The sequence below is a fragment of the Melospiza georgiana genome, chromosome 13 (assembly GCF_028018845.1).
Source record: "Melospiza georgiana isolate bMelGeo1 chromosome 13, bMelGeo1.pri, whole genome shotgun sequence".
In the NCBI taxonomy this organism is placed as follows: Eukaryota; Metazoa; Chordata; class Aves; order Passeriformes; family Passerellidae; genus Melospiza; species Melospiza georgiana.
Genome location: NC_080442.1, coordinates 12,209,777 through 12,222,641, shown reverse-complemented (window position 1 = coordinate 12,222,641; position 12,865 = coordinate 12,209,777). Strand labels below are relative to the sequence as shown.

Genomic DNA, 12,865 nt, shown 5'->3' with positions numbered 1-12,865 from the left:
GGGGGCGCGGTAGCAACTTGGAGGGCTGCGCCCCTGCCCCAACTCCGCGCGGCGGCGGAGCGTCCCTGAGGTACCGCGTCCGCTAAAGGGAACTTCGCGCAGGATCCCGCAGCCGGGGAGCCGGACGAGACGGTGGAAGGAAGGCGAGCCAGAGTGCGAGGAGGAAAGGAGAAAAAAAATTACGTATTTGTAGCTAAAGGATGCCAGACCGGGGCCCGGGGGCGCCCGGCGAGCGCCGCCCCGCCGCGGGAGCGCCATAGGAGCGGAGGCTGGCGCCGGAGCGGGGCGGGCGACCCGGCCGAGCTCGCTCCCCGAGCGGCGGCAGCCCCGGCGCCCAGAGCCTTTTCTTGCCTCCCGGCGATTAATGGAATGATGTTGCGGAAAAGGCAGAGCGATCCTGCCGGGCTCAGTCGGGACTGCTCGGGCGGCGGCGGAGGCGGCAGCAGCGGGGTAGCGAGCGGCATGCGAGTGCCCCCCCGGCGCTATGGCTAGCGGTGGCTCCGGCAAGTCCAGCAGCGAGGTGTCCGGCGGCGGCATCCCCAGCAGCAGCTCCCTGCAGAGGAAGAAGCTCATCTCTATCTGCGACCACTGCAAGATCAAGATGCAACTGGTGGCCGATCTGCTTCTGCTGTCGAGCGAGACCAGGCCGGTGAACACCGAGAGCCTGTCTGTCTTCGGTGAGTCCTTTGAGAAGTGCAGGGACACGATCATTGCCAGGACCAAAGGACTCTCCATCTTGACCCATGACGTCCAGAGCCAGCTCAACATGGGACGCTTCGGGGAGGTGGGAGAAAGCCTGATGGAGATGGGGGAGCTGGTGGTCTCCCTGACCGAGTGCTCTGCCCACGCTGCCTACCTGGCTGCAGTGGAGACTCCGGGTGCCCAGCCTGCCATGCCTGGCTTGGTGGATCGCTACAAGGTGACCCGATGTAGGCATGAGGTGGAGCACGGCTGCGGGGTCTTGAAGACCACCCCTTTGGCAGATATGAGCCCTCAGCTCCTGCTGGAGGTTTCTCAGAACATGTCCAAGAACTTGAAATTCCTGACAGACGCCTGCGTGCTGGCCAGTGAGAAATCCAAGGATAAATTTGCTAAGGAGCAGTTCAAACTCAGTGTCAAATGCATGAGCACCAGCGCCTCTGCCCTCTTGGCGTGTGTCAAGGAGGTCAAGACCTCGCCCAGCGAGCTGACCAGGAACCGGTGCGTCTTGTTCAGTGGACCTTTGGTGCAGTCCGTCTATGCTCTGGTGGGCTTTGCCACTGAGCCCCAGTTTTTGGGTAAAGCTGCCACCATTAATCCAGAGGGCAAAGCTGTGCAAACTGCCATCCTAGGAGGAGCCATGAGCGTGGTATCTGCTTGTGTGCTCCTGACCCAATGCCTCAGGGATATCGCCCAACACCCCGAAAGTAGCACCAAAATGAGCGATTACAGGGAACGGTTGAGGAACTCAGCTTGCGCCGTCTCGGATGGCTGCAACCTGCTATCTCAGGCACTAAGAGAAAGATCTTCACCCAGGACTTTACCGCCAGTGAACTCCAATTCTGTGAATTAACCCCCACATCTTCTGTTTAGATCCCAGTCATTGCTAAAGGAAAATAATATCCCACCTCCTCACCCCTTTTTTTGTATACCAAAGAATTTGCTTGGATGAGCCCAATCCTTTGATTTCATGTGGTGAAGAAGCAGAACGTATTCAAACTATATGTACTAATAAAGGTAGCCAGTTTTGGCTTCTTTTTATTTTACTTTAAAGTTAAGCAAGTATCTGCCGATAAATTTTCCTTTATTCAACAAGGTCTTCACACAAGTGGTAAAACTGTTTCAAAGTTTTTTATATTTGGGGAGGTGGGGGTATCTTAGAAAAAGGAGAAAAAAAAGAGCTTTAATCGCGCTGGGTGCGGTTTTTAAAGTTTGTCTTGTCTTGTCTTCCGAAATTTCCCTTCTAAATTTTGCTGTTCGGTTGTGCAGGAAAAAGGTTACCTCAGTTCTAACTCATTTAAAAAAATGAAAAAACCCAACAACACATAGATGATGGATGTAGCTACTATTTTGTTTGTTTTTGTTTTGTATGACTTTTTTTTATTTTGCATCAAGTGTTAGGTTAGAAGTGCATTTGGTGTGTAGGAGTGGAAGGACTGGAGGTTGTGATTATGTTTTCCATGTGTTGATTTCCAAACTGGGGGAAAAGCTACTGTGAGTGTTTAAACAAACAAACAAAATTACACTATAACAAAAGTGATTTTTAATTTTTTTTTTTCCAATGTCAGTTTTTATCTTGCATGTACTGGAGTATTTATTTCATCTATTAAAATGTTATGTTTCTCAGATGCTTTTCTGTGAATCTTTTAATACTTGAATAATTGAACAACTAGGCCTGTTTGTATTGTATGTCATTTCCCCTAGGGAATGGGTGGTACAAACGTAACTGTAAGTTCTAGACAGCAGCATAGAGGCTTCAATTCAGTTCTTTTATTTTCATAAATACTGTTCCTCTCCCAGTACTAGCCCTAGCACACAGAGCTGCTCCAGTTGTACTGTGGGCAGCTGGGCAGTGCTGCACACACTGGGATTGCTGTGCAGAGCACTGGTGATTGCTGCAGCAGGGCACAGCCTGGCTTTGTTTGTCTTTAGCAGCATTTGGTGTTACCTCTTGAGAAGGTTTTGTATTTTAACTCTTGCAGGTGTTGTGGGCCATCTGTGTGTTAAATCTATGAGTTTCAGTATGATTTCTTAGAAAACTTTGCTGGTTAGCCTGGCGTGTGCCATGTGTCTTCTTGGGACTGTGAAGGTTTGCTGGAGTGGGTACTTTAACTTCTCAGAGGTTTGTGTTGGAGCTCCTCAGTAGAGATTTCTGTCACAGCAGTTTGAGTTTGGTGTTGTAGATTACAGGAGACCATGGCTGGCTTTTGAGGTGCAGTGACTTCCAGTTGAATTCCTTGGGAGGTGTGAGTGGAGCTTTGTGCATGCTGCAGTAGTTCCCAGAGCTGTAATGATGGATGTTGTCAGCCTGGCCCTGTGAGATCTGTTGCCTTCTATATGTTCTGTTAAATAGAAGAGCAAATCTTCTGGAAAGGAGGTTTTGTTTCTCTGTCCTGCTCCATTGCATAATTGGGTTTTTAAATAGGTCTGCAGATCGAACCATGTTGAAAGCTATTGGCACCTTAAAATGTTACTGTGGCTTAAACCTCAACAAATACTGTCCTGTTTATTCCTTTGATGAAGGAAACCTTTGGGTGTGGAATGGACCTGGAGTAGTGAAAGGTCTTTGTTTTATAGCATTATTGTTTCTCTTCATATGATGCTTTTACTTGAGTGGACCATTACTGGGTAGAGGGCAGACACATCTGTTGGAGGAGATAAAAGCTACATCCATATCTTCAGGGTTAGAGGGAAATAATTCCTTAAGTACAGTGGACCTCTGTGTTAGGTTTTGTTTATATTTGAATGGAACTTTTCTGACTTCAGTGAATTGTGTGAACAATTCTTTGCCATAATCAGCCCAAGCTGCACTCCTGCAGGGTGTGATGTTTTTGCCATGCAGTGAGTGCTGCAGAGGCATGGCTGCCCACAGCTATGTGGTGAAGTATAGAAGTCCTCCCACTTCCATACTCCACCACACAGAACACAGGTTCTAAGTATTTATTATTCTTATTTGCCTTTTTTCCAATACTTATTATTCTAATTATTTATTTTAATAAGTACATCTATGGACACAGTGTTCTACCTTTGACTGGGATGTCTCCACAGGTATTTGCCGAGAGGCTCTCAGGTGTGCACACACAAACCTTTTCCCATCAGTGGGGCAGGAGTCAGGATGGACTCGCAGGAGGCCAAGGCCATCTCCAGGGAGGTCCCATGGCTCCATGCTGGGTGCACATGGCTCTGTGCTGGGTGCAGTCTCTGCTCAGCTCTCCTTGGCTCTGTGCTGGGTGCAGTCCCTGCTCAAGGAGGTTCCATGGCTCCATGCTTGGTGCAGTCCCTGCTCAGGGAGGTTCCATGGCTCCATGCTTGGTGCAATCTCTCCATGCTAGGTGCAGTCTCTGCTCAGGGAGGTTCCATGGCTCCATGCTGGGTGCACATGGCTGTGCTGGGTGCAGTCCCTGCTCAGAGAGGTTCCATGGCTCCATGCTGGGTGCAGTCCCTGGTCAGGGAGGTTCCATGGCTCCATGCTGGGTGCAGTCTCTCCATGCTGGGTGCAGTCCCTGCTCAGGGAGGTTCCATGGCTCCATGCTGGGTGCAGTCTCTCCATGCTGGGTGCAGTCCCTGGTCAGGGAGGTTCCATGGCTCCATGCTGGGTGCAGTCTCTCCATGCTAGGTGCAGTCCCTGCTCAGGGAGGTTCCATGGCTCCATGCTGGGTGCAGTCTCTCCATGCTGGGTGCAGTCCCTGCTCAGGGAGGTTCCATGGCTCCATGCTGGGTGCACATGGCTCTGTGCTGGGTGCAGTCTCTGCTCAGCTCTCCTTGGCTCCATGCTGGGTGCAGTCTCTGCTCAGGGAGGTTCCATGGCTCCATGCTGGGTGCAGTCTCTGCTCAGGGAAGTTCCATGGCTCCATGCTTGGTGCAGTCTCTCCATGCTGGGTGCAGTCCCTGCTCAGGGAGGTTCCATGGCTCCATGCTGGGTGCAGTCTCTCTGTGCTGGGTGCAGTCTCTGCTCAAGGAGGTTCCATGGCTCTGTGCTGGGTGCAGTCTCTCTGTGCTGGGTGCAGTCCCTGCTCAGGGAGGTTCCATGGCTCCACGCTGGGTGCAGTCTCTCTGTGCTGGGTGCAGTCCCTGCTCAGGGAGGTTCCATGGCTCCACGCTGGGTGCAGTCTCTGCCCATCTCTCCTTGGTCTCCCTCGCTCGCGTGTGTCCGTGGGAGCCGAGGCGCCTCCCCAGTGGCTGTTCTCCTTTTCCTTTCCGCCGGGGCTGTGTGGAAGGAGGAAAAGGGGCAGCGTTGGTTCAGGATGTGCTATCGGCAGACAGGAGGTGAGGAGCCCGCCCCACCCTTCCTGTGCGGATCCCGGTGGGGCAGGATCCGTGCGGGACGTGCAGGGATGGCCTGGGAGCTGCAGGGCTCACCACAGCAGCATCCTTGAGCTCCAGGTGCTGTCACCTCCATGGTGGGGCCTCCTCCTGCCAGACACAAAACAGACAATTCTGAAAAAAAAATTTAATGTCCCGCTGGCTCTTTTGATGTTCCTACTTATTAGTTTTTGGTGCTGCTGAACTAATTAGATCCTTTTTGATTCATTTATACATTATTGAGATTATATGGATCACAGTACAGCCTCCTTATTACCTCTGCATATGAAAGGCACTGTGTTATTAACGATGATAACGCTGATTTTTGTTGTGGTAAGATCTTGTTTGAAGTGGTTTAGTTCAATTTTTGTTTTAACAAGGTTACTGTAGATTCTTCCTCCCCCTTCTTATTATATTTTTAAGTGAGGTACATGCATACATATATAAATAAGTACGTATCTTCTTTTTTTTTAATACTGAAAGAAACCAGACTGCCTTAGATGTCCCTTTCCTTTTGAACTGTGTGAATTCAGGAAAGATTCAGTTTTATAAATAAAGTGGGAAATGTAGCCAGGCCATGATTTTTTAGCAGGCTGATAAAAAAAATAAATATACACAAATAGTAAATTCACCAAAGTAACTTCCTGTAACGTTTTAAAACAGTGGTAATTTTAACAGGTCAAAATATTCAATCATTTCTTTTGAGAGTACAGCTCACACAAATGGAGGCACACGCTGCACCCTGGTCTCAGCTTAACACTGTATCTGTCAAAATCTGGCTACTCATGTAATTAGCACAGCAGAGTTGAAAAAAACCCAGGGTTTTGATGCCAACAAGCACAACTTGCACATTGTGGCATTTTTCTGAGCTGAAACAAGTGGGGTCCCACTACTAAGTGTGAATATATGAATCTATTTTAAATGTATATGGCTGTAGTGCCACATTCTATAAAGACAATGTATATGGTGATAATTTGTTTGGCATTTATTCCTATAGAATATTTGTTCTGACAAGACATTAGTTCAGTAGGTAGATTCATGCTTACTTTTTACTCTCTGGGCCAGAAGAAATACAAAATGGATGAGTTTTCAGGGTGCACTTGCAGGACCCATCGAGGTCAGTGATTATCACTTGGCACCATACTTAGGCTCCTGTTCCCAAATCTTCCTCACCATTTAAATCAGCAGGTACTGTGACTGTTGGATCATGGGCTTACACAAGCAGGAGATGTTTTCTGATGTGGAGCCTTGAAGGAAAACAAAAAAAAGTTTTAGGGTGCTTATATCACATATGTCATAGCTAAATGCATTCTTAATAGTGCATTTAATAAAATGGTTAACTTATTTCTAAAGACATTATGCAATGCACATCTGTAGCCAAAAACAACGCTATCCCCACCACAAGAGAAGTAAGCTTGTTTTTTAAATGTAATAATTTTTTAACTGGGAAGAAGCTGCCACCTTTGTATTGTCTGTAAATTTGATACCATCTTGTGGTTGCTCCTTCAGCATGGGGAAGGTCATTATTGATGTAATAATACAGCAGCTGAGTTCGAGATCAGAGCAATGTGTTTTCTGATTCTAAAAAAAGTAAGTTCTGTAAGGCAACCAGTAAACCAGCAGCAGAATGCTGCTGGAAAGCAAGTACACTATTTAAGGGAACTTGCAAATGTAAAGCCATGTTATTTTTCAAAACTAAGAAAGAAAAAAAAAAAAAAAAGACCCTGGGTCAGATAATTCCCTTCACTTTTTACCACAGGAAATGATCAAAGTAGCAGAAAATCTGCTCTTTTTGGCCAAACTTCTGTCAGAGACAGAAGGGGTCCAGCCAACACATGGTGTATGCAGCCTTGCAGTAACAGGGGATGTGGCTGATGGGAAAGGAGGTGGGACCAGAGAAAATCTGTAGGGCAATACCTCTTATTAAACCCACAGGAATTTTCCTATGCTAGATAAAGCAGCGGCTGATCCAATAAAGCAACAGCAGAGCCTTTCTCTCGGGGCTGGCAGGAGGCTGGGAGGGTTTGGGATGCTCTGTGCTCAGCAGCTGGGCTGCTGTGGGGAACCAGAGGTCTCTGGGGTGGCCCTGAGAGATGTACAATCCAGGCACAACGTGTACCTGCCAGAACAGTTTGGTGGGAAACGAAGGGGTTGGGTTTTATCTTTCTTTGCTTTCTTCCCTATCGGGCTCTCTCCAGGCTTCACAAGCAGAAGCAGATGGTAGGGGCCAGTACGTTTTACTTCTTTGTTCTTGCTGCCTGTGAAAGGTGCCAGATGGGCAGTGATAAAGATAGAAATTCTCTTCCTGTAGCCCAGGGATAGCGGAAAACGCAGAGCTTCAAGGCTGCCCTATCCACACAGGATCACCATAACATGTTTTTTTGGGCCCACTGTTTCACTGTTTGATTTTTTGCCAAGAACTGACAGAAAATCCCAATGGCAACTTGACAGGGGCATTGAGGACCAGTTAAATATTTCCCATATGACACCAAACAACCACCAGGTTTGGATCATTCACAAATGATCCAAAAAGTGGATGGGCTAGGTATGAAGTGCAAGGCCAGATCTTACACATGAGTAACTCAGAAAATTGAATACTGTATGCTCTGAGGTGTTTACTTACTTGGAAATTATAATTACCATATTTTCTATATGTAAAACTAGTTCCAAAAAGTGTATTTAATTTACATAATTAGCAGCATTACTCAGAACCATCTTCTTAATGAAGACAGACATCTATGGACATGAAGGGCTTTTTCCATGACTTTAATTAAATACTGATGTTTTCCAAAGTATGTTCAAATATTAAGGGTTGTTTTTTGTGTAGCAAAGTAAGGAATTACATATTGATTTTCATTAATCTGAATATTTTCCTGGAGCTGGTTTTATTGCGCTTGAGTCCTTTGAACCTAAGAGGGTTTTTTATTTTGTTTTTTTAAAACCATGCAGAGTATGATGCTATATTCCAACAAGTCAAAAGCAGCATTTCAAGATTAATGCAGAGATTCCTGGGGTCTTTTGTCAGCTTGCCAGGCTCTTGTTCCTGTTCTAACGTAATTCTTTATAATTTCCTTTTATGTTAATAAAGACTTCTTGTGGCTGTAAAAGTTGAAGTTGTCTCACTCCATAGACAGCCTGGTTCTTATGTAGATACTATTTAGATTATTTAGAAATCCTGCTGGTTGCCAGATGGAGCTCTTCTGCGTTTTATGTTAAATACTTGGAAAGCTAAATAGCTTGATTTTTCCTCTCCTCCCTCCCTCAATAAAATAAATACTTGAAAAGTGATTACTAACAACTTGCTCAAATTCAATTTTAAAATCAAATTATTTTCAGCTGAAGTGACTGGAAGTACGAGATGGCTCAGAGTAGTTGGGTTTTGGTCTGACTTACCTATCAAGATCTTAAACCAGCAGTTTTTCTGCAGTTTTGTTTGGGCAGCAGGAAGCTGAACTTTGGTCTGGGGATAGAGAACACAGCCCTGAAGCCTGTTGGGCACCGATGAACTTGTGTTTCATCCTGAATGCACACCAGGTGTCCCCCAGGTCATGCAGAAGGTGCTTGGGAAGCACTGGGACTCAATGTCCCACTAACCATAATTCTGTTGTTGTCAATTTACAAAATGTCAAGAGAGCGATTCTGGCCCTGAGGGTTACGGTTTTCAGCACAGAGTAAGAAATTGCCTTTTCCTAGTCAATTTTTTCAGTGTGTATTGATTCTGTCTGGTTCACATTGCATATAGGAAGTCTCTCAATTGGCTGTTCAGGTGCACTTTGGCCCCTGTTTGCATTCTGACCATGCACACAATGGAAAAATGTGAGAAAAGTCATCTTGATCTGTATGTGCAGAGTGACAAATTATAGGCCCTGCAGCACTTATGGATTGGTGTGCAGTTAATGCTCTGGTCTTATTTAAATGCTTCAAATTTAGTCAATGTTTAAAAATTTACTTTCTGTTTAAAAATTTACTATGAAATCAATCTGTTCTGGCTATATTAGATTCATAGTTCAAAAACTTTATCCTCTTTCATCATCCTAAAGTAGTCATTGGTCTAAAACTCTTCAATCTCTGTGTCTGGCTTAAAAAACAAAAAGAAATGGAGCTCTGTGTTTCAGTTTTAGTATTTTTGAAAGCTTTAAAGCTAATGAGTTGACCTATTTTTAAATTACAGAGCATGGAAAAATAATGGGTGTATTCTTTTTCATGCTGAAGTGAGCTATTGTTTCTCTGCTCATAATTAAAAACTCACTTTTTAGAAACTCAGATAGGTCCTAGGCATTGCAAGAAAGTCTGTAAGTGAAACTGCCTGCATGAAATTTCCTTAATACTGAATTTAGACGTGGATTCATTCAGGATCTGTAATCTTGTCTTGTCTTGTGACATCAGAGGAGTTTGTGCCTGTAAATGGAGCTGGTAACACGTGAGTGGGATGAAGAGCAGTTGTTGAAGTGAGTGCTACATGCTCCAGAGACACCAGCACTATCTCTGAAACTCCAGATAGGTGCTGCTGCCTGGACATGGCAGGTTGGGATGCTCCCAGGAAATTACAGTGAAATATAGCACTGAAAAAAGCTATGAGCAAGAGAGGCTCAAAGGGACAACACAACTTGGGGTTTTTAAGGGGGGGGAAAAAAGGAAAATACTTGGTCAGAACTATTTGAGTATTTAGGGGCTTAACTCCCACTGATTTTCATTGGGAGGTGTATGTCTGGTTGTTTTGTGGGCCTCGTAATTTGTGATGAACTTTGAATGCCTGTGGGCTTAAAACTAATTTAGGATGTTGGGTAGACTCTTAGTGAAACTCTGGGAGGCTGGGAATGTGCAGTTGCAGTACCAGCATGGGCCATGATTGTGTTCTGCCATCCTGACCCTCCTGCATGGGTTACAAGCTCTTGTTACCCTTTAGGCACCCTGGCTGGCAGCAGCCCAAGGCCCAGCTCTGCCTCATGTGTGTTTTATGGCTGCCAGATGCCAGCATTGTGCATCTTGCTTTCACATCAGAACCACAGATTTCATCTCTGTCCCTCCACCCTCTGCTCCTGGTGCAGCACCCAGACGTGGGAGAGAGATCCCTTTGTGCACATTATCCCTGCAGAGGCCACGTGCATGAGGTAGGTCCTGGTGGCATTAGAAACATCCCTGTTCTCTCTGGATGTGAATGCCAACCACCTCCGTGCCATGGACATCCTTCCAAAATGTGTCTTAAAGAGTTGCCCCAGATCTGTGTTCCCTGGATCTGCATTTCACACATCTTGGCAGAGCTCTAGTGCTCCCCAGCAAGAAGGGTAATCTGCTTTAGGTATTTATGAGGTGATTTGAGCTGGGGGGGAGGCAGGGGAGCTGGATAGTAGGTTGGTGGCCAGCTTAAAGTTATAGCCCTTAAGGTGTCCTTTTGGGCTTTTGTATGGCATTTTCTGTTTCTATTTTACCTAATCCTGCTGTTTGCTAACCTTGTGTATTGAGTTGATTTGCAGCATTGAGTTCAGCAAGACAGAGGAGGCATCTGAATTTACACTGCTCTGTAATATCTATTTATTGAAGAATCTCCTATAACTTCCTGATATTGGACCCTGAGGCTTCTTTTCTTATCTTGCCATGAGTGTTTTGTTTATGAAAATTTCCTTAGGTTTCTCTCCAGTGGCAGAAAATAACTCCAAAGGAAACCCTATTTGGTGTATTTATCCAATTCCTTACCTATCTTCCTTTTATGGACAGTTTCAAGATAATTAGATGAAAATTACTTTCTTTGAGAAAGTAATTTTACTCCTAAATATCAAAGTCATAGTCTGAAACTCGTGAGCATTTTCTTTTGTATGTGATTAAACCCACATCTGTTCATAGGGTAGAACAGAGGCAGAGCCATGCTTTTCTCTCTTGGTATGTAAGACAACAAAAGACCAAATGTTCTTGTTTGGTTCACTTTCATGGCTGTTCTGTAGCACACAGAAATGTCTGGCTGCATCAACAGTGCTGGTTTGGGCACTGAGTGTCCTTTGATTACAGGCCCAGCACTTTGCAGACACTTGTATTGGGGGAAAAAGAAAAATATGGCAAAGGACCATGTTAGTACATTATATTGTTCTGTATTAGGTTTGGTTTTGTTTAAAACAAGGAAGCTCAAATCAGAATTATGTGCCAATTCTTTATAGGATCCCACTCATTTGGCAAAGGAATTGCATTAATTACCTCTTGTTTTCTGTACTCTGTCATTACAGAAGAGAGAGCACATGCTGCACTTGTGAATGAAATAATTCACTCACATCATTGAAGCCTTTGCTGTATTTTCCCCTTTTCCTTTGAAAATAATGGTGGTGTGGAGAAGACTTTCCCTGGATGATAAATATACTTTGCAAATGTACAGTGGTGATCAGGAAGAAGCTTGAGTAAAACAGACTTATAAAATCTAGTAAATCTATCTGATAGAAACATTATTAAAAAGGAGTCAAAGTACTTTTTAAAAGCTTTTCCCAAAGGTGTATTACCTTAGCCATAGCTTCTCCTGGGTTGCTGTTATAGCTGGTTGCTGTTACTGTGGACATCTCCTCCCCATGAGATGATTTTAGAAGATGGACAGGTTTCACTTATGGAAGATGCAGTTGCTCACTGGGTTTGGATCCTTTTTAAGACTGTGATCTCTGAGAGGTTGCAGGTTCTTCCTTGTGAGACTGCATTTTACTGGAGTGATCTGGAGTTTCCATTAATCACTGATGTCCAAGGAAAATCACTCCTGTCAAGAGAATGGAGAAAAAAGAATGGTCACAGTACAGCTGTAGGAAAAATGCTGTAAGATGGTAAGATGGACATTTCTCTTTCAATAACTCTGAACTAGCCCTTCTACCTCAGGACTATTCATTCCAAAATATAAAGAATTTCAGCTGCCAAAAAATTTATATCCTACATGATTAATGAGAGCCTTCCTTCATATTTTGCTCTTTTCAAAATCTACTTATCAAAAATAACAGGTTAAATGTTGGGGGGTTTATGCCAAAAAATAGCAGGTTTTTTCTATCAATGGGGAAAAAGCAAACTGCTTTAGTTTACAGAAATGGGCTGCAAAACAAAATTTCTTTTACTCATTCAGATGCTCTGTAACTAAGTTATTCTACTTCTTACATCCTTCTAAAATAGATTTTTACTGTTGATTTGCATTGACATCCTACAGTTTTATTTTAGAAAAGTGCTCAGCTTGTTAATGTGCTTCAGTGGTAGTGACTATATCAGAACCAAAGAATCCTGGTTAGTGACAGAGTGAAATTATGTTAAATTTGTTTCTAAGGGAAGAAGCTAGCACTGTGCTGAAGTCAGATGGATGATAATTTCAACCTAGTCATTTTAATTGCTGCTGTATCTGTAGTAGTGTTTGAGGACTTCTGTAAGCCTGAAGCATTTTATTTTCAAACTGTTTAATTTCACCACTCCAGAAAGTACAGAATTCTCAAACCATTTTTAGAGGGGGAATTATAGCCCTTTAGAATGTGCTTAGCAAAATGTTCCTAGTTAGGTCTAGTTTGCAGAGTGAGTCCTAGCTGCCAATATGGAACTGGGATGTACAGGTTTAACATGTTCTGAGAAGAGGTTTTTGTACTCTTAGTGAAGAACTGCATTACATGAGGTTTGGGTATTTTGATTTTTCAAAGAAACACTGATTTTTTTATTATTTATAAGCAACGTTTTAAATTAGCTTTTTGAGATGAAAGCCCTAGAAGTGTTTTATTAAATGTCTCACCCCTCTGTAGTTCTTGTCAAATAGTTCCATTGCTTATCTATTTATTTAATTATTTTTGTAAATACACAGCACAGTACCCTGTGCAAATATGAAGCATTGATGTTGGCAGCAAATCAGCTTCTGTTTTCAGTGAGGACA

General features: G+C 44.2%; 1 protein-coding gene across 1 annotated transcript; it reads left to right on the top strand.

Moving 5' to 3' along the window:
• The first annotated feature begins 305 nt into the window (after nucleotides 1–305).
• TLNRD1 (talin rod domain containing 1) lies at nucleotides 306–2,325 on the top strand. Its single transcript, XM_058033418.1, has one exon. It carries the CDS (start codon nucleotides 485–487, stop codon nucleotides 1,550–1,552), a length of 1,068 nt encoding a protein of 355 aa, XP_057889401.1. The 5' UTR covers nucleotides 306–484; the 3' UTR covers nucleotides 1,553–2,325.
• Nucleotides 2,326–12,865: the final 10,540 nt, after the last annotated feature.